The sequence below is a fragment of the Leptinotarsa decemlineata genome, unplaced genomic scaffold, assembly GCF_025532065.1.
Source record: "Leptinotarsa decemlineata unplaced genomic scaffold, Ldec_3_MD MMD2_tig00026336_RagTag_RagTag, whole genome shotgun sequence".
In the NCBI taxonomy this organism is placed as follows: domain Eukaryota; kingdom Metazoa; phylum Arthropoda; class Insecta; order Coleoptera; family Chrysomelidae; genus Leptinotarsa; species Leptinotarsa decemlineata.
In genome coordinates this window covers 13,511,492-13,539,036 of record NW_027412692.1, presented here as the reverse complement: position 1 = coordinate 13,539,036, position 27,545 = coordinate 13,511,492, and the positions used below count along the sequence as shown (strand labels likewise).

The following is a 27,545-nucleotide window of genomic DNA, read 5'->3' as shown; positions in this document are numbered from 1 at the left end:
CCCAAAGTATACTGTGGCTCTGTTCTTGGAAATAATGGAAATACGGAAACATGGCAACGCTGTTCCAGCAGGATGACTCATTTTACTAAAAAAGCACAAGCTGAAAAGGGTAAATTTATTGAGAATGGAACGGATGCAATCGTGCAATCTTTTGATGAATTTTTTTATCTGTTATAATATATGGAAATTTGAAACGTAATCTATCGCACAGGAAATGGTTAGAAACGGGTTTCTTTCAACTTCATATGAATTCCCAAGTTTAGTGGAAAAAATGATTTCCCTGCATATTGTACTTGTCTTTGCTTGTGTTTCGACTGTGTTGTGAACTTCAATGAAGCTAGTTCCTGTCACCGCACCCAAATGCGATGACTGATACATTTTGTAACCGGAAATGGTAATTAATATGCATAAATTTTATTCGAATGATTCCATAAACAGTCCGAAGTGGTTATGATTGGTATTCTAAGGGATATTGAATATTTTTGCTGTTGTGGAAAATTGATTCGTGATAAAACATTTTCAATAGTTATTACTTAGCATGGATGAAGGGACTTTAAACGATTTATTAGAGTGTTCTGTGTGCTTAGAAAGATTAGACACTTCAAGTAAAGTATTACCCTGCCAGCACACATTTTGCAAGAAATGCCTAGAAGAAATAGTTCACAAGCACAAAGAGCTCAGGTGTCCAGAATGTCGAGTTTTAGTTCAAATCAAAGTGGAGGAGCTGCCACCAAATGTACTTCTTATGAGGATTTTGGAAGGTATGAGGAATGCAGGTAATTCCATTCCCAAAAGAATCCATCGAACAACAAGGAGTCCAAATCATATGTTAGTAACTCCTGCTCTACAAACAACCCCTATTCATCAGTCTCATGGCACACCTGACCATAGAATTAACACGAATAAGCAACAAGCATTGCACTTGGTTCCCCATCAACCCCATGCCATGGCCATGTACGATTATACTGGGTAAGTTGGAAATTAATTAAAATCTGAACATCCAATTTTATTTTACTAGAAACGTGCACATCTTGAACCTTCGGTACATCAAAATTAGACACTTCATCAGATAATACTTGGACCATGACTTTCTGGAGGCAGGCAAATTGTTATCCTGTTGGAATATTTTGCGACATCAGCAGGGTATTTGACTCATTGAATGAACTTGTAATAAATCAATTACAATTTGTGCTTTATATAATAACAATTTGAATCATAATGTGACTTGAGTAATGATTAGTGATTTTACCTGAGTCTACGTGAAAACTAATTAAAAACTTCAATATCACGAAAAAAATTCTTACTAATTAATTAAATGATCATGTAATAAACCAATTTCCACATTATGATTCAGAAGATGAGAGAAATTCAATTCTATTTGGTCATTAAGCAAAGTTTCAGACTTCTTGAATCTATTAATTTCTAAGTTCTCCCAGTAAATTGAGTTTCAAACCTTTCTTGTTGAAATGTTTTGCTTCATAATCTTAGTTGAACTCGTGCTTCTGTCAAAAGATGGTTTGTGGATGTGGAATTGGTCTTCAAATTCGAGAAACTATTACTATGTTCTTTAGTTCTTTTGGAAGAGGTTCTCAACGTTTGGCCCATATACTCCTGATCTATCAAACACTACAGAATAACTGGCACTATTTTTGTTAGATCGGCTTCAGTAAGTTATTTCAGTTCGTTGACTACAATATTTGAACTCTAACCCTTGAATTGAATCCTATACAGTCTGTCAAGAACTTCAATAAAAATATGGTTTTATCTCGTTAGTGTTCCTCCACAAAATATGGTGTTGAGACACTGAAAACAAAGTCGTATCATACTACTGAATACTTAATTGTTTGTAACCTCAATATTTAACAGTTTAACGCTGTGTTACTTTAGTTTTTGGTCCTTTTGAATTGATTTTAATTTTCTTTAGGGAATTGAGCTTTAAACGGGGTGACCTCATTATTTTAAGAAAGAGAATCGATAGCCACTGGTACCAAGGAGAATGTGGTGGAAAACAAGGAGTTTTTCCATTAAGCTATGTACAGGTAAATTTCTGTCATACTTTTCAATAATACGTCTGTCTTTCGAAATAGTATCTGAGACAATTTATTTTGATCTGTGTTTTTTTTTGGTAGATCATAACTCCAGTCCCCAGTCATATACCCCAGTGTAAGGCATTATATGATTTTCGTATGACCAATGATGAAGAAGAAGGTTGCTTGGCTTTCAGTAAGGGGGATATCATAAACGTTATCAGAAGAGTCGATGAGAATTGGGCTGAAGGCAAGTTAGAAGGCCGCATTGGAATTTTTCCTCTCGCCTTTGTCGAGTTGAATAGTTTGGCAAGATCTTTGATGAAGCTGTCTTCAAAGTGAGTATTGAGTTTCATTTTATTTTATAATTTATGATTTAGGTTTACTATTTCAATAAACAATTTCAACTTCCGACCTCGGCCCACTTTACTTGGAAAGCAAAGGTCCGGTGCTTTGATGAGCCAAAGTATTCATTGTTGTTTAAGAAGACCCCCATGCATGGCTCATTCCTGTGTTTCCTCAGAAGTGAAGTAATCTTGGCACATGAACTAGTTCCAACTCGCTGGGGCAGCTGCCTCAAAGTGAAATACTCCTATTCCAGCTCTCCTATGGTGGCGGGGATTCGAACTCCTGATGACTTCACATGCTCCATCCATTATCATTCTGCTTTGCAGACATTCCAAGTTTAAATGTCCAAAACCTTCCTGTCGTCGGAGAAAGTATCGCTGTGGAACGAACGATTTGGGATGCAAACTCCTATGGAAATGCATCTGTTTTCTGATGTTATCATTCATAATAATTATCATCATAATTTTGGGTGTAATGTGGAGTTGAATGTCAAAATAGCAAAATTATTTATTTTTTCAGGTAGGTTTATATAAATAGTTCAGATAGCCAAGATTTTGGCTTATATTAGTCTTGAAAAATAAACATAGTTGGTGATAAAAATTCAATTTTGATTATTGCTCTCACTTGAAAAGCAACCAGAATGATCCTCACAAATTGTTCAAGTTGAAATATTATCCTATGAGGCCCCACTATCGAAGGGAGTGAAACATTATTATCTTCTCATTGTTTAAATTGTTTTGGTTTATTAATAGATTGATTAACATCTGTTGCAGATTTGATTCATTGTTGATACACTGTGTGATTATAATAGATTCGTTTGTATTGTGTCAAGGTCAAGTACAGAGTGTGTTGAAAAAATTTGAAAAAATATGTTAATTTTTTTTATTTCTTATGCGTTCACTATATATTATTTTTGATATAACATTCTTATTTTGATATTTCGTTCCTTTCAAAAGTTGAGCGGGAGGAGTCTTAAACTATAGCAAAAAGGTAAAACAACATTTGTTAAATAGGTAACATAAAATGTTTACTTGGAAAACTTTTTTGATGGCGTAATAATTTTTTGGATGAGTTTTCAATAATTTAGGTCCAAGATAAAGATGTCTTTGTTAAAATAATGTAGTTTTATGGGCGAGTTGAGTAGACATGATCTTGTCAGTTTGTTTCAAATAAGATTTTTTGAATACATAGATACACAATTCACATGTACATATAAACAAAAATATGAAAGATATCAAGTGCAAATATAAAAATCCAAGAAATGATTTTATCGGACATAGCACCAAGAAAAGGGCAAACCATAAACACATGTTTCAGGCTTTTGGCCGTAGGGTTGACCCAACTGGACACCTGGTCGAACAGTGGGTTTCCCCACTCCCCAGCTTGCTTCATTTCTTTTATTAGCAACTCAAAAGTGTTTTCTCCGATTTTAATGAAATTAGGTTGACGAAAATATCTGTCCTCCGAACGGAATTTTTAGATGAGGAACAAAAAGAAGTCGCTTGGGGCTAGATCTGGTGAGTAAGGCGGATGGACCAGCAGTTGAAATCGTAATTCGTAGATTATATACAAACTTTGTTCAATTTTGTTTTTTATTGTTATATTTTATCTGTTAGATATGTGAACTTAGTTTTGCTCAAATTGTGTTTCTGGGTATTTGTGTTTTTGAATTGTTTTTCTTTTATTCCTTGAAGTGCTCTACATACCAGAAACTTTGTCAATAAGATTGTATTTTCTTGGACAACAAAGTATATGTCTATCTTTACATATTGGTACATCAATGTTGATAGTTATAAGAACTCACCAAGTTATACAGGGGTGCGCAAAAGTCCGGAATAAAATTAATATCTTTTTAACCAGTATTTTAGGGAAAAAACGCTGAAACACGTCAGTTGATTTCACGTTGTACGCATTTTTTGGCAATAAAATGAAATATTTTTTTTCAACCCCTTAGCTGCAACCCTCCCCAACTTTTTTTTTTCAAATGCAAACCTATGTCGTGTATGGGCTCATTGAAAAACTCGTAAAAACTGGAATCTGACCATACCCTTTATTTTTTTTACTCATGCGGTTACCACGAAATGAGATATAACTCTTTTAAAACCAAAAAAGTTAGAAATACCTACTTAGTGAATGAATGAATGAATGAATGATTTATTGGTAGGAAGATCCTAATACACAAACATAATATACATAATATTTCATGTTATATAGACACACATAGTAAGGATATAATACATATATACATATAGGTACACATAAATACATAATATATACCGAGTCACTTACTATCTATTCTATTGTGATACCTTTCATATAATCAGTCAAATCTTTTTTGAATTGAAACAGGTTTTTATTATTCTTCACATTTTGGGGAAGTTTGTTATATTCAATGAGGCCTTTATATAATGAAATTTTCATGGAGTTTGATAAACTATATCGTGGCAGGTGAAAATTGTCATTTTGTCTAGTAGTGTAATTGTGAGTGGAATTTCTATAAATGATAAATTCTTCGAAATAAGAAGGTAGCATATGATTGGTTATCTTAAAAATAAATATCATTGCTGACCTGTAATATCTTTCACGAATAGACATCCACTGTAATGCACTGAGCATAAAGCATATACTTGCATAACGATTACATCCAAGAACCACCCTCATTCCTCTGTTCTGTAACTTTTGCAGAGACATAATTTTATTTTGGTCAAAACTGTATAACAGCGTACTGCAATAATCAAAATGGGGCTGTATTATTGTATTATATACGGTTATTTTCGCATTTGTAGAAAGGTGTTTCGAAATTCTAGTGAAGAAATATAGTTTTTTTTTTAATCTTTTTAGTCATATAGTTATAGTGTTAGAAATACCTACTTAGTGCTATCTACGAGTGAATAAACGTTGCAAAAAACAAATAAGTGGTGATGATGTACATTGCTCAACAATTGCTAAGGATCACCAGTACCTACTTTCTAAAAGTTTACAAATTTTAAGAACAGACCAACCGGGCCAGGTACCACAACAAATTTTATTGATTTATGTGTAAAACTGATAACGTAATGTAGCATCAACATTCTATAGATTTTTTTTTCACCAAAAACTTACACATAAAATTAGTTCCATCCCAAGCAATAGTTGACCAGTGTACCTCAAAAAGAGAAAAAGGTTGTTGCATTTTTTGTACCAAAATGAATGCCCTGATGAATGAATGAATGAATACGTTTATTTAGGAAATCCTAATATACATACAATAATAATAATAATAATAATGTACAATAATAATAATAAATCAGTAAACAATAATAATATGTCCTTAAACAACAATAATAATAACTAATAACTAGAGTCATACATATGACTGTAACCTAACAATGTTGAGAAATAAAATAGAAAAGGAAATAAAATTCAAAGTTAACTAACTTAGATAAGACTATACTAACAATTTAAAACATACTGATACATGATAATAAATGTTAAGGTTAAGACTACTGATGTTCTGCATCATCGAGTCTTTTCCTACAAAATTGTGTTTGTTTTAATATAGTAGATTAGTTTAGATTTAAATATATAAATACTTCCGCTTTGTTTTATGTCTCTTGGCAGCTTATTAAAATGGTTTAAACCTTTATAAAACAATATTTTCATCGATAAGAACTATTAGTTTGCTAAACAAAAATGGTATTGTCAGAGAGGCAGCGTATCGAAATCTTGATATTGTCGAGATGTGGGGTTAGAATGCGGAGTCAAAGTGAGGTGTGTACTTTATTTAATGCAGAATATCCGGAAAATCACATTTCCCAGGCTACTGTGAGTAAGATCTTACACAAATTTGAAGAACATGGAACAGTGAAGGACTTGCCCAGAAGTGGCCGGCCACATGTTTTAGACGAAAATCAAAAATTGGACATTGCCGTATCTCTGCAGGAAGATCCACATTTGTCAACGGTTTCATTAGCCCAAAACAATCCTGCTTCTAGACGTACGATTGGGAGGTTTGTCCAAGAGCTCGTGGAAGATGACTATGACAGGCGTTTGCAATTTTGTGAGGAAATAATGAGGCGATGTGACTAGAATAATGGGTTTCCACTCAACATACTCTTTTTGGACGAAGCTACTTTTTATTTACGTGGAGTAGTTAACAGGCACAACTATCGATTCTGGAGTCAGGAAAACCCACACTGGATATGTGAAGCTCGTACGCAGCGACCTCAGAAAGTAAATGTATGGGCAGGTATCATCAACAACAGAATATTAGGGCCATACTTTTTTGAGGGAAACCTTACAGCTGCACGCTTCTTTGACTTTCTATGCTTTGAATTAGTCCCTGCTTTAGCTGTTATGTTTCCCAATGAAGCAGATCCCCACTGAAACACTTTGGTTCCAACAGGACGGCGCTCCCCCACATTTTGGTATTAATGTCAGAGAATATCTCGATGACATATTTGCAGGACGCTGGATTGAACGACGTGGTACAATTGAATGGCCGCCAAGATCCCCAGACTTAACGCCATTAGATTATTTTTATTGGGGATATGTGAAAGACAAGGTTTATCAAAATAGGCCTGTTAATATTGAAGATCTAAAAAGCAGAATTGAAGTGGAATCACATAACATACCGGCTGAGGCCATTCGGAATTCCGTAGATGGGTTTTACCATTGCCTAGGAGCCTGCCAAGTAGAGGGTGGAGGCCAATTTCAGCATCTGTGAAGTTAACTCACGTGTAGATAGCACTAAGTTAGGTATTTGTAACTATTCAAAAGAGTTTCTGCTCATTCCGTTGTAACCACAAAAAAAAAATAAAAGGTATGGTCAGAATCCATTTTTTACGAGCTTTTCAATGAGCCCATACATGACATAGGTTTGCATTTAAAAAAAAAATTGGGGAGGGTTGCAGCTAAGGGGTTGAAAAAAAAATTTCATTTTATTGCCAAAAAATGCGTACAACGTGAAATCAACTGACGTGTTTCAGCGTTTTTTTCCTAAAATACTGGTTAAAAAGATATTCATTTTATTCTGGACTTTTGCGCACCCCTGTATGTCGGAAAACTAAATAAACTTTTACTATTCCATTTCTCTATTTTTTCAGTGCACAACCTGGTCCTTCTCGCTTAGCCCCACCTACTCCCACCGCTGAGGATAGCGCTCCTCTCATCCCAACAGATCACACGAGGAATATAGTACCACAGCAGTTGTGCCAAGTGGGGTCCCCACACGCGAGGCCCCTGGCTCCGCAAGGGCCCATGGTGACTTCCGATTCCAGTTCAACAGTCAGCTCAGGTAGCTCTTCTACCAACACTCCAAACGTTTCTTCTAGTAATAATTCTTCGAGTTCGAGTACTGCCCCCTCTTCTCCTGCCTCGCCGCCACCGAGGAATCAGCCACTGCCGCCAAAAAATACAGCAGCGTAAGTGAACGTAGATTGTCGTATGATTCGGACTCCAGTCCGGCTCGTAAGAAGTAACATTTTATTTTGCGTCTCTTAGGAGAGGTGATATTTTGAGTTCCAAAATATCAACGGGTCAACGTACGCAGCATCCCCAAAATACCCGTTTGACTGATGCTGTTCACGTTTCCACTCATCAACACAGCAAAGAGAAAAGGCATAGTTTCACCAGTTTGACGACGCCCCATCACGCTGTCTCTGTTGGTCACAACAGGCACTCTGCAGAAATATTGGCTAGTGAAGGACAGGTATATATCAACTTATAATAATAATATTTATTCAGCATTTGTGATACATAGCGTATATTTTATTTTTTTATTTTTGAATTTATTTGTTGAATTAAGATTCTCTAATATACAGGTTAACTAACTTAAAATATAATATAATCAACAAAATTTATATAAATAATACAATTTCATATACTTTTTTCAATATTAAATTTTACAAAAAGGATTTGAAGCTTTATATCTTCTATTAATTATCTGCGAGCGCTTTCGACAGCTGGTAGTACTGTCATCTTCTAGGCACTCCTCAAACTGAACTTGTCATCCGCCTCTTTATACAGTTAGAGCGTCTCAACTCAGGTGTTTCAGGTACTTTATGTAAATTTGATGCCTGTATTTGTACTGATGCAGTACTACCTATTGCAGTACTACCAGCTTTCGACAGCTGGTAGTACTGTCATCTTCTAGGCACTCCTCAAACTGAACTTGTCATCCGCCTCTTTATACAGTTAGAGCGTCTCAACTCAGGTGTTTCAGGTACTTTATGTAAATTTGATGCCTGTATTTGTACTGATGCAGTACTACCTATTGCAGTACTACCTATTGCAGTACTACCAGCTTTCGACAGCTGGTAGTACTGTCATCTTCTAGGCACTCCTCAAACTGAACTTGTCATCCGCCTCTTTATACAGTTAGAGCGTCTCAACTCAGGTGTTTCAGGTACTTTATGTAAATTTGATGCCTGTATTTGTACTGATGCAGTACTACCTATTGCAGTACTACCAGCTTTCGACAGCTGGTAGTACTGTCATCTTCTAGGCACTCCTCAAACTGAACTTGTCATCCTGTCATCTGCCTCTTTATACGGTCAGAGCGTCTCAACTCAGGTATTTCAGGTACTTTGGGTAAATTTGATGCCTGTATTTGTACTGATGCAGTACTACCAGCTGTCGAAAGCTGGTAGTACTGTCATCTTCTAGGCACTTCTCAAACTGAACTTGTCATCCTGTAGTCTGCCTCTTTATGCGGTCAGAGCATCTCAACTCAGGTATTTCAGGTACTTTATGTAAATTTGATGCCTGTATTTGCAGTACTACCAGCTTTCAACAGCTGGTAGTACTGTCATCTTCTAGGCACTCCTCAAACTGAACTTGTCATCCTGTCGTCTGCCTCTTTATACGGTCAGAGCGTCTCAACTCAGGTATTTCAGGTACTTTATGTAAATTTGATGCCTGTATTTGCAGCTTTCAACAGCTGGTAGTACTGTCATCTTCTAGGCACTCCTCAAACTGAACTTGTCATCCTGTCGTCTGCCTCTTTATACGGTCAGAGCGTCTCAACTCAGGTATTTCAGGTACTTTATGTAAATTTGATGCCTGTATTTGTACTGATGCAGTACTACCTATTGCAGTACTACCAGCTTTCAACAGCTGGTAGTACTGTCATCTTCTAGGCACTCCTCAAACTGAACTTGTCATCCTGTCGTCTGCCTCTTTATACGGTCAGAGCGTCTCAACTCAGGTATTTCAGGTACTTTATGTAAATTTGATGCCTGTATTTGCAGTACTACCAGCTTTCAACAGTCATTTTCTAGGCACTCCTCAAACTGAACTTGTCATCCTGTCGTCTGCCTCTTTATACGGTCAGAGCGTCTCAACTCAGATATTTCAGGTACTTTAGGTAAATTTGATGCCTGTATTTGTACTGCATCACAACTGTGATTGCTCAAGTTCGTTATGTACAAGTCAAGGTTCCTGTGCACAAAAATGACACATTTCATTATATATATTGCGGGTGCAGTCAACAAGCGTTCTCTTTTGAAAATAGATCTACAACTTTTTTGGTACCCCAGGTTGAATATCAATCTTATCAGTCATCTGAGAGATAAAAACTCTAGAAAATTCCTTCGCACATCCCCAAGCCATTATGTTGAAACTGATGTGGGAGTATGCATTCGCAAAGTAAAGATTTAGTAAACTAAACATATCTAAACAATGTTTCAACTGTTTGATCGAATAATAAGCTGAATTGAGTTTACCGCACACTTTTTGTATGTGACTTCTCCAGGTGAGATTCTCATCTAAAATAGTTCCAAGAAAATCAACTTCTTTCGATGTTTTTATGTCATTCAAAGTGACTAAATTACAACAGAAATCCCTCCTAACTAATGTTTTCATCAGCACTGACGTAGATTTATTTAAAATCAGTTTGTTACGTTCACACCAACTAGTGAATTCGTCAATAACTAAATTAATTTTCGTTGATAATTCATTCTCGTTTTTTCCAGAAACAGTGACTGTAGTATCGTCAGCATACATAGTTATGTGACAATCTGATATGAATTCAGGCAAGTCAATGATAAAAGTCAAGAATAACAATGCACCCAGAACATATCCTTGTGGAACACCTAGTTTCACATCATAACATAAGAAACTGATGTGATTCCATTACATTTAACCACCAAACTACGGTTTTCCATGTATGATTCTATCCAACACAACACATTATTGGGAAAGCCCATTACTAGTAATTTTTTCAAAAGAAATTTGGAAGAAACAGTATCGAATGCTTTTGATAGATCTAAAAAAAGTGAAAAAATGAGGTTATTATTATCCACTTGTGCATAAATATAGTTCAATAGTTGGTAAGATGCAGATTCAATTGATTTACTCTTTCTAAAACCATGTTGATTATTGCAGAATAGGTCATTTTGTTCAATATACATCAAAATTCTATTACCTATTATTTTCTCAAAGAGTTTTGAAAAGGAGGAAATCAGGAGGAAATTATAGGGAGAAATATATGTTCATTGTCATAAAAATAAAATATTGGCAGGAAGTTTTCAGAAATGAAATATAATAAATGCAATATTAATTAACATCAACATAAAGTTAAAAACACTTTTATATTGTAGTCTATTTCCTTGAGCAGCGGAGTAATGAATCGTTTTCAAGTTACTGTTACATATGCATACATAGTCGAGTTCAATAAAAAGTGGAAAATGTAATATTTAATTTTTATATTCAGTTTATTGTATTACTTTGAAAATGTTCTTGTAGGACGAAACTGCAGTAACGTTAGTTACAAATACAAATGGTATGAAAACGTAGAAAGTTGTATTTCTCAGTTTTCTTGAGTAATTGCCTTGAATATATGAACTATTCATGTTGTGTTTATTGACAAACCGTATTAGTTATTGCTGTCTTATTAAGACAGCATATTTGTCTCAAGAAAATTTTACATTTTATAGACACGTCCAAACCTTAACCTAAATAACTAAAGATAGATGATAGAATAATTTGTAGTCCTGGGAATATAATCGAGGTTGACAATTATTGTCATATGGGATATTGATATTGAAAAGAACAGATAATATAGGAATTAAGCTATACAATGTCTTATCTGTCGAATTTCGTAACTTGCCATTTAGAAGATTCAAAAACTTATTGAAGAAAGTATTAACCAAACATCCTTTAAATGAAATTGATCAATTTTTCGAAGTTATCCAAGAAGAAAGAGACACTTTTGTGGTCACCTCCCGAACTTTTACTCAACTTTGAATATATATAATACGTTAGCTTTGTGTTTACAATTTGTAAAAGCTCATGGCTTTACATTTTAGTCAAGTTATATAAGATTGGATTTTTATCTTGTTAACTTGTATTTTTTTTGTAAATCTAATTTATCTACAAGCATTTTTTAAAAACTATATTGACAAATCTTACCCTCTCAAACCTATTTTAGAAATTGTATTGACGTGTCTAAAAACTGTGTTTCTTGAGACTAATAAAAATTATTATTATTATCATTGAAGAATAAAAACATATATGATCTACATACAAGATAAAATACATTTTAAGGGATGACTAAATATGAATATATAAAATTTAAAATGTATGAATTATATATAAAACATAAATGTATAAAATATATGAAGTATGATGTATAAAATGTAAAAAAATATATAATGTGAAATGTATAGAATGTCAAATGAATGAACAATGGATAAATATATGGACATATACCGTAACAATAAAATGGGAAATTATATTTGATCACTGTGATTAGCCATGAACAAATGCCGATTTTCAGCGATCAACTGAGTAAATTCTTGGAAATTGTAAATACAGTTACTAGATAAGATACATTCCAATTTGGATTTGATTTTTTTTTTATAAATCTCTAAATTGAGATGGTAAGTTGTTATAGAGTCCTGTATCAATTGGTTCAACTATTCTGGTTTTGAACCTTGTATCATATTCTTGTATCTCTTCATGAGTTTCATAGAATTCAGTATTATTTTCAATATATATTAGTTTTTGGTATATAATTAAGGCATAAACAGTCATTATTCCTAGAGCCGGAAATAAAGGCCTACAACTATCCTCCTAATTTGAAGTTTGTGATATATTGTCCTTAATTCGAAGGAAATCACAACAACAAAAATGATAAACGAAGCCTTTAATTTCAACTAACTCTAAAACACAAAAACAGTTTGAAATATAATAAGTTTGAATACGTACAAGTACGCTGCTTTGTACAGTGTGTCATAAAAATATAAGAACATATAAGAAGATAATTTCAAACAACTTTTGAATTCTTCATCATAAATATAGCTTGGAAAAGATGCACTTGTATCTGATTGTTCTATCACTTGTAAATGTTCTATTATTGATAATTGTTTTGCCTGTTTCAGCAGTTATCTGCAGGGACTGAGAGAACTAAAAGAAGCGTCCATGCTATTGGTGTTCACGAAGTACCACTGCCAGCCACATATGTTGCCCTTTATCCGTACAAGCCTCAGAAAACAGATGAGTTGGAGTTGAAGAAAGGCGGCATTTATATGGTTACTGAGATGTGAGTAGTTTTGAATATTTCAAAATTTCATGATTTATTATAAAGTATACGTCTACTGTTGTAACCATTTACCTAAAGGCTGTGCTTGTAGATAAATTAGATTTAGAAAAAAAATACAAGTTAACGAGATAAAATTCCAATCTCATAAGACTTGACTAAAATGTAAAGCCATGAGCTTTTACAAATTGTAAACTCATAACTAACGTATTATATATATTCAAAGTTGAGTAAAAGTTCGGGAGGTGACCACAAAAGTGTCTCTTTCTTCTTGGATAACTTCGAAAAATTGATCAATTTCATTTAAAGGATGTTTGGTTAATACTTTCTTCAATAAGTTTTTGAATCTTCTAAATGGCAAGTTACGAAATTCGGCAGATAAGGCATTGTATAGCTTAATTCCTATATTATCTGTTGTTTTCAACCTATTAGCTGTAGGAACAAGGTTTGATTTATTTCTTGTATCATGTTGGTGTATATCTTTGTGAGCAACTTCATTCAACAAGTTTTGTAGAACAAGAAGCAGATTTCCATAGACAATAACTGAATATAGGGTCATTATTTTAAGTTTTACAAATATTGGTCGACACTGTTCATCATAATTGGCAGAGATTATGCTTCTTACTGCAGGTTTTTGAATGACGAATATTCTATTACCTTTGATGCATTATTCCAATTGATTATACCATACCTAAGGACTGAATGAAAAAGAGAATAATATGTTGCAAGTGCCGCACTTTGATTTACAATTTTTTTAATTCTTCTGATAGCAAAAACCGTCTTACTAAGTGTACTACACATGTTATTTATGTGGTCTATCCATTTCAGGTTGGAATCTATTTGTACTCCCAAAAATTTGGTAGAATTTTTGTTATCTCGATTTGAGCAAATTGTTTCAAAAGTTAGAGTTTCTGTTTTTTTGTTCATTGAGAATCAAGTCATTTGGTGTGAACCATGATCGAGCTTTTTCTAATATGTCAGTATGGATCATATGAGGATCATCTATTTTATATATTTTTTTGCCCAAGGTTGCATCATCTGCATACAATATAGTTTCTATGCCTGACGAGTTCATCACGTGAGGTAGTTGATATATATTAGAAACAGAAGTGGCCCCAATATTGACCCTTGTGGCACTCCTCTTAATATTTTTCTTTTTTCACTTTTGGTATTTCCTAGATCAACAATTTAATATCTTTCGTTAAGGTACGACTTCATCATGTCCAGGCAGACACCTCTCACTCCGTAGAAATCTGATTTGGCCAATAAAATTGAGTGATTTACCGAGTTTTAAAGAACATCTGAGCCTCGAGGCACATGTCTGATACTTTGATACAATGAGCTTAGTAGTGGTTTACTAATTTTATTGTTTCACTTGTCATGTTGAATGTTTGTGAATCCCGAGACCCAACATTTTTGCTGATTAGGGAGAATAACAAAAAAAAAAAAAAGGAAAGGCATAATAGAGTGTTATATGAAGACAGTCCTATATGACTCCCTGTATTCCGATTTGAATAATAGTCTTATTATTCTTTTTTGAGAAGTGAAAACTCTTCAGTAGCAAGTCCCCATGTTGCAATATTATTTGATATACGACTATATGCAAACACATAGTATAGATTCCACAAACCCTTTTGGTCCAAAAATGGTGTCATCATACGAACTGCTTAGTATTCTTTATTGAGTTGTTCACAAACAAAATATATTATTATTTTCCAGATGTCAAGACGGCTGGTACAAAGGTACGTCGAACCGTACCCAGAAATGCGGCGTCTTCCCCGGCAACTACGTCACCCTTGCTCGTGGCTCCTCCAACTCATGCCACGTGACTACCAAAGAGCCGGGCGCCGTTGCCGAATCCAAACTACCCGTAAGTTTCACGAGGAGCGGCAAGAGCGTGTCGTCGTCTCCCCGTTCTGCTTCCTCTAACCCTCCCGAGCTACCTCCTCGTGCTACCAGTCCTAATGCTATCTCCTCCAGCTGGCACGGTCACCAGGACGCGTCCGCTGTCCCGCTTGGTAGGAGTAGCAGCGCTATCATGCCTGGACAGGCCGCTATTGCTAAGGCTGTCGATAAGGTGGGTGTGTTTTTTGTGGCTGTCGTGCTACTCGGGATGATTTTTTTCTGGTGGTTGGTTTATGCTGGTGTGTGAATATTTTTTGTGCAATTGACGTACTGGGCTGTCAAATAAAGTTTAAAATTGAAATTAGTTGTTGGATACTGGAAATGCTACTACATGTCAAAAAATTATACATGCGAGATCTGTTGAAAACACGAGACGAATTTTTATTTTTCTCGTAAAAATATTCATTTATTCATCAATTTCAATTTTTCCCCCTTCAAAGTAGCCCCCCACAGATATAATACACTTGTGCCGGTGTTTTTTCCAATCCTCAAAGCAGTTCTGATACGCACTTTTTTGTATGTCCTTGAGTCTTAGTGATTCGGTTTTTATCTCCCAAACTTTGCAAAACACTGTCCTTTCATGGGTCTCTTCAATCTTGGGGACTGGAAACAGTCGCAAGGGGCCAAATCTGGTGGCTAAAGCATAATAGGAAATATGCAGACAATTTTTCAATTTTTTTATTCAATATTCACTTCATTTTGATATAGAAAAAAAATAAACATGGCTGTAAGAGTAGCGATTATTTTTTCATAAAATTATTTCACAAAAATATTGGTTTAATTTGACAAGTTCAAACGCTCCTATTTCTCGCGCGCTTGAGGCGTGACGTCATAGGGCACGTCCTGTCAGTTTATTGTTTACATTGAGAGTTAGTTTGATAGTTAACAGGGTGTTTTAGTTTAAATATCGCGTAATAATCATGGAAGAAGAAAAAAAGCCCTTTTATAGATATTGCATGGTACCAATGTGTCCGAACACTATAAAAAGTACACCAGATAAAGTTTCATAACCTTAAAGTTCATAACCTTATTTACGTATGTCATTCAATGAATGTAAACAACATTTGAGGTTATATGGAGGGAAATAATTTTATAAGTGCATGTATGCATAAAAACAGATCTACTAGAATAAAAATACCATGTTTTACAATAATTACCTTGCAGCTTTTACTCACTTAACCTCAGCAGATGTAAAATCCAGGTTTGACGCAAAATATGTGGTCATCATGAATGCATCTATTTTTGGAAGATTATTCAACTGTGCTTCCACAAAACTGTTGTCCGTCACTGCTGTTGATGACGCTTAGTATTTCTTGACATTAAAATATTAGAAAACTAAGCTTCAATAACAATACAACCAATTTTTCTCTCCAACACAACCTGAATGTATGAAAATAAATCACAGGTGACTGACAGGACATGCCGTATGACGTCACGTGTCATTTCGACCAATGGTGGGGCATTTTGCAAATTTGAATTTCGCTCGTAAATTTTTCACTTTTTGATTTATGTTTTATTGAGTGTAATACTAGGACCTTAAAAGCTCAGGAAAAGAAAATCAGGCCATTTTATTTTTTATGCATATTCCCTATTGCAGTGTTGTTTTTGATAAAAAAAGTTACAAACAAGCAAGAACGAGTGGACAGATGCATTATAGTGATGCAAAAGCCATGAATTGTTTTTTTACAATACCGGACCATTTCTTTGTTTTGCAATACTCCTTACTGACCATACGACCACATGGCAAGAATTCCTGACGCACTACGCCACGGTAATCAAAGAAAACAGTGAGCAAAACCTCGACATTTGATCGAATGTAAAACACTTCTAACTTTTATGTCTCTCACTAACAAAATAAACATGCCTAACAGCTGAAAATGTGAACATATGTTCAAGACGAATGTAATTTTTAATTTAATTTATGTATATACAAGGGCAAGCCCAATTCACATATAAGTAGTACTGTGTTATGTAGTACTTGATGCAATACAGTGGATTAAAAGTGAGTTGGCGATGCATTGAATTTATTAGAGCCTCTGGAGACACCCTACACTTTGTTTTATAAGAGAGAGGACATTGTTAGATCAAGATCTTCAGATGATGTAGTGCTGCAGGTTTTTCCGGGTTTTCCTGCAGCTGAAAAAGCAAATGCGCCACTGGAATCAATGAAGTCGCCCCGGAGCGTCAATTAATTTTTATTGTTGTTTTTATTTTATTTTTATCGTTGTTTTAATAAAATGTTTTAATAAAATAGATAGAGCTGTTATATGAAATATATGAATTAAAATCGCTATCCTAATATACATGCACTTATTTTTTAGCAGATCTAGTAGATTATTAAATATACTTCTAGAGTCTTAAAAATTAGTGTAATAATAATAATAATATACTTTATTGTCATTAAGAATAAATCTTGTAGACAAAGCTTGTGAAAAATAAATATAAATGCTAGTATAAAAATATAAAAACACCTACAGAAAAGTAAAGTTAGAACATACACTATAGTTCAACATCGAAATTTTGTCTCCACATGGTTATGTACAGATTTGTTTAAAAATATTATCAACACTTATATAATAGACTTCTAAACATATATATACTTATACAGGGCTTTTCATGATGAGCGTTAATTAGCCGTTTCTGACAAAGTATTTAACGGATCAACCTGAAAATTTCACAGTATGCATAAATCAATACGACCTACACGCCTAAAATATTTCAGACGAAGCGGCGTTGTCGCTTCTACTATAAAGGAGCGGCTTCATTGATTTTTCAAATGGAACACCCCGTATATAATATCATATTATGATTCATTATCACTTTGTCAACAAATTCACATACTATTTCCCTATATCTATCTTGAACTCTCTTGCACTAAAACGATCAAATTTGAAATGCCTCATACAGGGTCTTCAAAAAATGCAGATACTTTGATCTCATGAAAAAATGAGTACAACTCAATTTTTTCAAATGGAACACCCTATATATTTCAACATTTTTGAGCTCTACATCCAATTTTAGATTAACTTTGTTCAGATAATACTATTTCTATTTTGAACCGTTTTCGAGGTTCAATCTTACACATATACCTGATAGCCCGTTTCTGCAGTACTAATACAGATAGAAGTGCTGATGATGAATTGCATACTCCCCAAAACGGTATTCCATAACGTAGGTGGGATTCAACGAGGGCGTAATACACCGTTCTGGCATGTTTGATTCCCAAATTTACTGAAGTTACTCTCACTGCATAACATCCAGAACAAATTTTACTTTTAAGTTGTTCAATATGCTCAATAAATTTGAGCTTGTTGTCGGTGTGAATACCTAGAAATTTAGATTGAGTCTCGTTCTTGATCACTGAGTTATCACAGGTCATCAAGTGCACATCTAAATGATAAAATGTTCGTTTTAGTGATATTGAAGGATAGCAAATTAGCATCTCACTATTCCTTGATTTTTTTCATATCAGTAGATATTGCCTTCTGTAAATCATTTGAGTTTCTGTTATTCCACAATATCGTCGTGTCATTAGAAAGAAATTTCCAGAAATGCTCAAATTTGCAATGTCTTTGACATATAATAAGAATAAGATGGGTCCCAAAAGTGATCCTTGTGGAACACCACACAAAATTTCCTTTTTTTTTTTTTTTTTTATCAACATCACATATATGAAAAAAACCCAGACAAGGAAATGAGATGTGAACAATTTCAATATAAATATCACTTTCTATGTAGATTGTAAATTCAAAATATTAGTTGGTGTTAAAGTCAAATATAAGAATTCTTTGATACTATAAAAAGCGTTTTCCAGGCAGATATTCTTCATATAACTTGTAGACAAGGCTGTATGTATTTAAGTTTCTTATATCTTTTGGTAGTTTATTAAATAAATAAAGATATAAATATGGAACACCTACTGACGAGAGAATGATAAATAAACTGGAACAAAAGGAACAGATAATGAAACAATTTTTTTAATAAGTTAAATTTTCACAGTATCATGTGGGAAAATTCCAAAATACACGGCGATTTTCTCTTATCTTTGTCATATTTAAGTAGGAATATATAAATTTGGCTCGAATTCTTAAGAATTTTTCTTGTTCATAGAGTGTTCTTCATTATTGATGTGGGCCGTTTCTAAAAATGTTCTTTTAGTTAGATTGGTTTCTCTATCTAAAATGTTTTCCTTTAGACGTGGATATCTGCATGTCGATAATTTTTTATCGTAGTTAATCAGTGAATCAATGCAAAAAGAAATTATTCAAAAAAAAACGTATTCTTGTATTAGCCAAAGGACCGCAAGGAGAAAGGCACCGTTAGTCTCATGAGGCGGTTAACAAGCATGAAGAGATCCAAATCGCCACCTCCTACTACGTACTCAATGGATAACCCAGTATTTGAAGATGGGGGCATTGTTGGTAACAAGCCAACTCAAGCTATCCACCCGGTACATGTCAGGTAGGCATCGCAAGGATTGCTTTTATATTGCATGCTTTTTTTTTGGAAGAGTGTACAGGGTGTTGCAGTAGGTCAATATTCACTGATGCAGTCATTAGCCTTGTGTTTGTTAGAATTCAGTTTTCCTACTCTGATTCAGGAGTGATTAATTTATCAGTCGGCATAAAACGTGGGTGGTGCTCAAAATTCGATGGAGTCGACGAAGGCCGTTTTCGCCTTTCGCCTGGTCCCGATTGGCGTAGGTTAGAATGCCTAGAATGTTCAAACTACAAAAAAAAATAGTTTTTCCAGGCGACTACTCATTGAAAATTCAAATCTTTATTTTGTATTGATGTGATTTGAAATATTTTCATTGATAAATGAAATATCTGAAACGGTTCGTTAAATCGCAGTCCATAAACGATTATGTAATACATTTTGCTTTGCCCAAAGTACATTTTTCCAACTATTTACTGATAGGTTTGTGCATGTCAAACTTTCTATGTGAATGTTTACGTCTAGGTCTGGATCTTGTCCGAGTCAACTGCTTCAGATCCAACCGAATGATCATCACCGTATGTTTGGATCTACCTCGCAACGTCATAAGCATAAAGAACGTCCCTCAATACTTACTCATAATCCCAGGTGTGTTTTTAACGAAAATGTCTGCATGCTTATGTTCGTTTGTCGGTTTACTAAAATTACTTATGTAGTTTAACCTTAGATCTAGCTTGGAATAAGGAAGATTTACTGTCCTAGTATGGGTATTTTATTGCGAATAACCGTTAGAAAGAACTATTAGGGATGTTTCCGAAGTTTTTATAATTTAGCCCCAGTTCAACTTTCGAAAATATTTTCTGCGTCTTTAGAGCTTAGCTATGAACAGTGGTATGTAGCACTACCTCATGTCAGGGTTGGGAAAAACCAAGGTTTTCTATAAAAAAAAACAGGTTTTTTTGTTTAAACTAGGTTTATTTGGTTCAAACCACGCAAAGTATTGCAAGTCTAAATACTTTGAAAATTAATTATAGATTATAGATAGATCTTTATTTAAATATCCTAATAATATACAAATCAACTAGAATGGTAGAAATAAAAAAAAAGGTATGTGTTACATATAGACATGACTTAAATGTATGACAAACATAAGTTCAATAAAATATTTTTAAATACATTACTACAAAAACAGCAACATTATACATTCGAAAAATTTCAATGCAACATGTAGAAATATAAATTACATAATTATTTGAAATATATAATGAACATTAGATGAATGGAATTATACAAATTACAGCTACAGGTAACAAAGACATAATTCATATCATATTTGTACATTTAAAACAAATTTCTTCAGTTCATTTTTGAACATGTTCAGAGATGGGCTATTTTTAATTGCATTAGGTAATTTGTTGAACTGATCAAAACCCTTGAAAAACAATGAGTTCATAGTATTTTTGTTTTTTGTTCTGTTAATATATAAGTTATTATTATTTCGAGTGAAGTGGTGGTGAATATCGTGATGAAAGACAATATACTGATTAAAATAAGATGGTCCTAAATTGTTCAATATATTGATATTAATTAATATATCGATATTAATGAATCATTTTATGAAATAAACTGAAACTTTATAATTATTGGCAAAATGTCAATTTCAGGATACTTTTCTTTTGCGAAGTCCTGTGCTTTTGATGTCTCTTCCTGTGTTGAATCTAAATAATGAGATTTCTCCCTTTGGGTCAACCATATATGATGAAAAAATGTGCTTTTGTCATTGCCATTTCATACCGAGAGAAAAATTTAAATATTACTAGTGTAAGATTACACTAGTAATATTTAAATATAAAATTTTTATCTGTAGTTTTCAATATTAGAATAATATCAACAACATAGAGAATATTACTGGAGTTTTTTCCCAACACCAAATCTTTTTTTTTACACCTCGATAAGTGTTTTGATCACCAAGTAATCATCTTCAAAGAGGAAGATTTAATCTTCCTCTTTGAAGATGATCACTTGGTGCTCGATCTTCCCTTGAGAAAACGCGCCATCTATGGGATCGACACAGAACTCAATCCTCGAATATCAAAGGTAGAAGTAGGTCGACCACTTCTAGGCTAAAATCTTCAGAACGAAATATTGCAAATCAATATGTGAAATATCGACCAGAATAGATATTTATTGAGATATGGAGTTGAAAAAACACTTGACATTAAAACAGACAAAACTTTTCATAGAGATTATATAAATAGAGATTATATTGATAAATCTATAATTTAAATCTTAAGGACAATTACAAAATGAAAAAAAACATCAAATTATTGGAACTTTGGAAATATCCCTTTTTCTGTTCAATGCTTGCAGATTTTTTATTGATCTTACAAATCCAAAGAGCTAATAGTAAATATAAACAACAAGAAATTTATTGATTCTAGAAACCAGACCGCTAAATTTTGATCTGGCATAAAGCCTGTCAGTGGTTCTCTACTTGGTCAACAAGCAAGTCTTTGAAGTATAACTCTGAGCTCGATAGAAAACTCGAACCATTTAACTTTGTAACAATCTTCGACGATTAACATAGATTTTTCTTTCAACTCGTACTTGGTATCCTCGGTAAGGGAAGACAAGCGAGCCGGCAATGGAACATGAATGCTGTGCTTGAAGAACTGGGCAGCTTCAATAAGCAGACTAATAAATATTAACATATAATAAATTGTGCGATTATATTCACTAACATGCACGTATAGAGGATAAGGCTTACAATAGTTCATCTGGGAACGTCAATGTCAAAGGTTGTGCTAAACCCAATTTCAGCAAAAATTCAAGTTTCTCTATTCACACCCAGTATGAGTTAAATTTATAACGCATGATATTCTTCTGTTTAATCAAGTTGTGGTCCTAGGTTAAGAAACTATTTTTAATCTTGGAAAGTATAAAGTTTATCTATCTCGACAAGGTGTATTTCCCCCAACATCCTTATATTCTGCCGAAGTTGATTCATATGTCTCTCCTTGATGAAGGTAAAAACCATATCCACAATATTTTGTTGTTGAGCATTATATTGGTAAATATTCCAATAAGTTTAAAAAAATTGTTAATTTTAATTACTCCTGTGTATATATTACAATTCGGGATGAAACGGATATCCGGTATCCGGCTGTCTAAATACTATTGTAAATCATGCCCTAAAGAAACTAACGCCGGCCGCCACTGGTAGCCATAAACCAATTGTGACGTAGCTAAGAGCGCGCGAATGTTCGATATTCGCTGACGTTCTAGATGTGGTGAGAATAATGCCACCGGCTTCCATGGAATTCCGATGAATTTTCTGCGGCCTTCGATTGCCAAATATAAACACGATCCACTCGCCTAAGTGACAGTGCGGTACGCGGAGCGATCTAATAAAGCAATAGACATTTGAATAATAGTTGAATTCAAAGTGTTTTGTTGTACTACAAGTGAAATAAAGTTGAGTTTGATTATTGTTTAGTGTAGTCAATTATTGGTAAACTCACGGGGAAAACGTAACCTTTACTATTCAGCCGAATACCGGATAACTGGCGCTTATCCGGTGGAATACCAGAATAAAAAAAACATTTTTAGGTAATCACACAATAATTGTACCACCCAGAAAATGAATTAGTACTCATACTGCATTTAGGGCAAGTTTGGAACTTTTGGTGTAGTAATGAATATTATTGGAGTTCTATAACAACACAAAACCGTTATTTTTAACACTTCGACACGTGTTTCGATCACCAAGTGACCATCTTCAAGAGGAAGATTAATCTTCCTCCCCGGTAATATTCATTATGGTGAATGAATTCTAATTTCTCTGCATTGAGAGGTAAATTATCGCTAACAGAATTTGTCACTTTACACATGGTATGGATCGGAGAATTCTCCAGAACATTTGTGCGAGATGTTTTTATATAGAAAGTACTCGTGTGTCTGGAACAGATTATAGGAATGCAAATATTAAAATTTTCCAGTAATGTTGGGCAGTCAACTATGCTTTTGATAATTTTATAGGTTAGTACAGCACTATAATATTCACGCCTTTTTTCGAGACTGCAAAAGTTATGCTTTTGTAGCAATTCAGAGTGGGTTGTTCCTATTGGAGGATAAATGCCATCGGTTTTTAGGCTTAGCACCTTTAAAAATCGTCGTTGAATTGCTTCTATTCTATCAATGTGATATTGATAAAAGGGGCTTCACACAACTGACGCGTATTCTAACTGTGATCTTATGAAAGCATAGAATAAAGTTCTTAAGGTCGAAGTTTCTTTGAAATCACTACTGTTACGTGCAATTAATCCGTACAAACGACAGGAGGAGGTTACAACATTATCGATATGCCTATTAAATGATAGTGCAGTGTCAAATGGGACACTCACGCTTGTATTTGCGCCAGATTCTGCTTTTAGCCTGCAAATCTCTAATAATGCTTCTATTATACCAAGGAGGATATTTATTTTTTGATTCAACTGTATACTTGGGACAGCAGCGATCAAAAACAGTATAAAGTTTTCCATAGAAATATGTGCATGCATCTTCTGAGTCATCAAGAATTTCCAAGAAGGTCCAGTCAATATGAGATATTTGATTATACAGTTGTGGATAGTTGGCTCTTTTGAAATTATAATTATTCTGGAAACAGGAGTGCAGTTTATTTTTGTAGTTAGCCTTCGTCTCAAGTACACAAGTATATCCAAGGCAGGATGATGCTGATCTTCGATTACGAAAGGATCCATTGATTTCTCCACATGACACTCTCCATTAAAAAATACCAGGTCAAGAAGTCTATTGAGTTTATTATATACAAAGTTATTTTGAGATAGGTCAAGGATTTGTAAAAAGTTATTGATAATAGTAATTTCCCTATTAGTTGTACCATGTACAAGTTCATGTCAAATGTTAGTGACGTCACGACTATCGTTTTTACTCAGTTTTGAAAAATCTCCTGACAAAAAAGTTGTGAAAAAAGTAAAACGAGGTACTGTTATACAGTTACAGATTACACCTTTGCAGTTATCCATAAACGTGTAAAGGTCCATCAAAATTGTCAAGGATTGTGTTTTGATAAGTTAAATACGCATGTTGTCCTGAGTTTGCAGATACTCTACCTTTTATTTATTATATAATGTGCTAAATTTGACAGTGGAATTTGAAATACATCGTTGGACTCAACTGTCCTTAAAGGACACGCCTAAGTGAGGGGGAAGACATCTCCCCTTAAGAAAGCGCCATCTATGGGATCGACACAGAACTCAATCCTCGTATATCAAAGATAAATGCGGCTCCCAAGGCGGTCACTTGCCTTGCAGTGAAACTAACCGCTTTGGGAAGCCCCGTTTATGAAATTCGAGGATTGAGTTCTTTAACGATCCCATAGATGGCGTTGCCTATGTTATTTGAGAAAATGGATGGTTCAAAAATTAAAACTCTTAGTTTATAACTTGCCATGTTCAGAAATGTTAACACAAAGTATTTTAGATGGTCGTACTATATCGTACAAAGTATTTATTGTCCTAAAATAGTTCTAGAACAGCAGAAAACCCGGCCGGCAGCTCCGGTTCCAGCCCTGACATTCATCGTCACCGAAAATCCAACTCTTTGGACGCTGGAAACAAGACAAAAACTGGCGTTCAAACTGTCCGAGAAAGGTTTCGTTGCATCGCCCCTTACCCCCCAAACAGCGAATACGAGTTGGAGTTGCAGGTGAACGACATTATATATGTGCACAAGAAGCGAGAAGACGGGTGGTATAAGGGCACACAGCAGAGGACAGGCAAGACGGGACTGTTTCCCGCTAGTTTTGTTGAAAGTTACTAATTTACTTTACAAAAATCCTTAGGCGTATGTACTGTGAAGAAAGCTAACAGTGGAGCAATATTTTTTCGGTTTTAAAGTTTATTCAGCGTTAATGTTTGTTTTTTTTGAGTATGAAGTACAATGTTTCCAAATTATGGTATAAAAATTACGTGACCATGAAATGAAACTCATGTTTTTTTTTATAAAGAGCCCAAATTTAATTTTTTTTTGACAATTTAAATATGAAGCTCGTGAAAATTGTAGATGCAACTGTTGATTTGTTAATGTAATGAAAGTATTGGTCATTTTGAAAAAAAAAACAAAATATCTTCGAAAATATGTAACTTACAACTTCAATGAATCCACCTTGAGAGTAATTAAATTAAAAGTTCCACAATTGGCATCGAGGACTGAAGTCACTAATCTGATGATGGATACTCTAATTATCGTTTTTTGAACATTTTGGAAAACTGCCTTCTCAAGTTTCTTGAATCAAAAAAAGTGGCTTTGTACAAGTTCTGTAAAAAATGAGTTACATTTGAGCTAGTGGCATATATCACTTTCATAGTGCCATTTTTGTTTTGTGCAAATATATCATCAATGAAATTTCCTTCAACTTCAACATATGAAGAAAATATGAATTTCTTTGGTGGTGATTCATAATTATCTAACATATAAAACTAAAAAGGATGTTGTAGCTTCAGAAGCCAAATAGATAGGAAGGAAATAATTGTTCAGTTTGACTCAATTTATATTCAAAGAATATGAACTTTAGGGTAAGAAAAACAGAGCAAATTGTCTTAGAATTGATAACTATATTATATGTAAAATTGTGTTATGCTATGTTTTTTATACATGCTTATTTATTAATTTAGCTGTTCTTGTAAAATGCAAATAATCGCAATTTTCCCGTGTCTATATACAGGATGTCTCTTGATACTTCTAATATTTTAGCCTCCAGGTTCCGATTTAGGCTCTCTACTTTTCAACATATTCATGAATGTCGTAAAATCATGAACTTGTCTTGCGCTGAATTTTTCCTATTTGCTGCGGACCTTCATTGACTCACTAAAATTACTATGGTGATGCCTTAAACCTCCAAAATGATTTAAACAGCATTGCCGCTTTAATGGTATGGTTATGAATATCGATAAATAGTATGAAATGTTACATTAACAGAATATCAACAACCTGGTTGTTTCCAACATCAAAGACATCAATTTGCTTATTTCCTCCATCATCAACAAAGCTCTAATAGTTCTCAGATTCTTAAAAAAAAGTAACTGCTGATTTTGTAAATACAGACTCGTCAAAAGTATTAAAGTGGGCCTTGGTAAGACCACACATTGGTGTATAGGCTTTCATGGCCGGGGTGTAACAAATTTTCCTATGTTTCCAGGTTTATTAGTAGAGGTTTGGAGGTTTTTTACCTGACGTTTCGTCTGCTACTGCGGCAACCATTATCAAAGGTTTGCTTATCGCAGCAAAGTGAATCACGGTCAAAGTGATTTACTTTGCTGCGATACGCAAATAAAAAATTATCCTGGTGCATTTGTACTTATACATTTTACGTTTGTTTGAAGGTGATTGACAATGTTTCATGATGAATTTCTTTAGTTCGGACTTCCATTGTCTGATATTATATAAAATGATTTGAAATCCCTGAAAGAACTAAAAAAAAGAATTAAAAATTAAAGAAGAGAATAAAAATGAATAGCTGTTCATTTTTAGTTCTTCTTCTTTTTTTTTTATGGTCTTTGCCTCCCTTCGGCGCAGTAGACCAGAGTACTTCTTTTTTTTAGTTTTTCAGAGATTTCAAATCATTTTATATAATATCAGACAATGGAAGTCCAAACTAATGAAATTCATTATACTTGTACTTTATAAGTGAAAACGCACCAGGACCATTTTCAATTTGCGCATCACATCAGGGTAATCTTTCTCTCTTGTAACTTTGAATCGTAATAAAGATTATAAATATTGACAGTGTTTATATCTCATTTCGTAACAATGTGCAATGATTGAATTTTATTTGCTCAGAAAGTTTCCGAAATAATTTTCACTTTGAGGAAAAAAAAACAGTGGCGAATCACTCCTAAAATGAGTCAATCCAAAATGTTCCGTTTGATGTTTAGAAGATGAATGTTTCAAAAAAATATCTATGATAATATGGAAGTTGACAAAAATATCCTAAAATATTAGGCTGTTATTAAGGAACACCCTGTATGAAAGACTGGAAATTGATTTATTTATTACAACAAATGTAGTTTGTGCAATTGTTTGAATATTATTATAGATTAATTTTATTGGAGCAATGCTTTTCAATGATTATTTTTTTATTTTGGTCTATTGTACAATAGTTGTATATATCATCGTATAGCTAATTTTCTTGATATTTTGTACAAGCTAATCAATATTTCTAGGTGAATGTATGGATCTAATACGATACTACTGTGTTCATTGTATAATATTTAATTCTTATTTATTTT

At 33.9% G+C, this 27,545-nt stretch overlaps 1 protein-coding gene across 4 annotated transcripts; it reads left to right on the top strand.

Annotated features, from left to right (window-relative positions):
* The first annotated feature begins 78 nt into the window (after positions 1 to 78).
* On the top strand, positions 79 to 27,367 carry POSH (SH3 domain containing ring finger posh). Of its 4 annotated transcripts, none has more exons than XM_023158473.2 (10): positions 79 to 969; positions 1,925 to 2,039; positions 2,130 to 2,365; positions 7,460 to 7,777; positions 7,857 to 8,064; positions 12,740 to 12,897; positions 14,614 to 14,971; positions 19,091 to 19,260; positions 19,762 to 19,884; positions 24,783 to 27,367. In XM_023158473.2, the coding sequence occupies exons 1-10, from the start codon at positions 539 to 541 to the stop codon at positions 25,075 to 25,077; spliced, it is 2,412 nt and encodes an 803-aa protein (XP_023014241.2). In that variant the 5' UTR covers positions 79 to 538; the 3' UTR covers positions 25,078 to 27,367. The 4 variants fall into 4 exon arrangements, with proteins under 4 accessions (XP_023014241.2, XP_023014243.2, XP_023014240.2 ...); XM_023158475.2 differs by having other exon boundaries at positions 12,737 to 12,897; positions 14,614 to 14,764; XM_023158472.2 differs by having other exon boundaries at positions 12,737 to 12,897.
* The last annotated feature ends 178 nt before the right edge of the window (positions 27,368 to 27,545 follow it).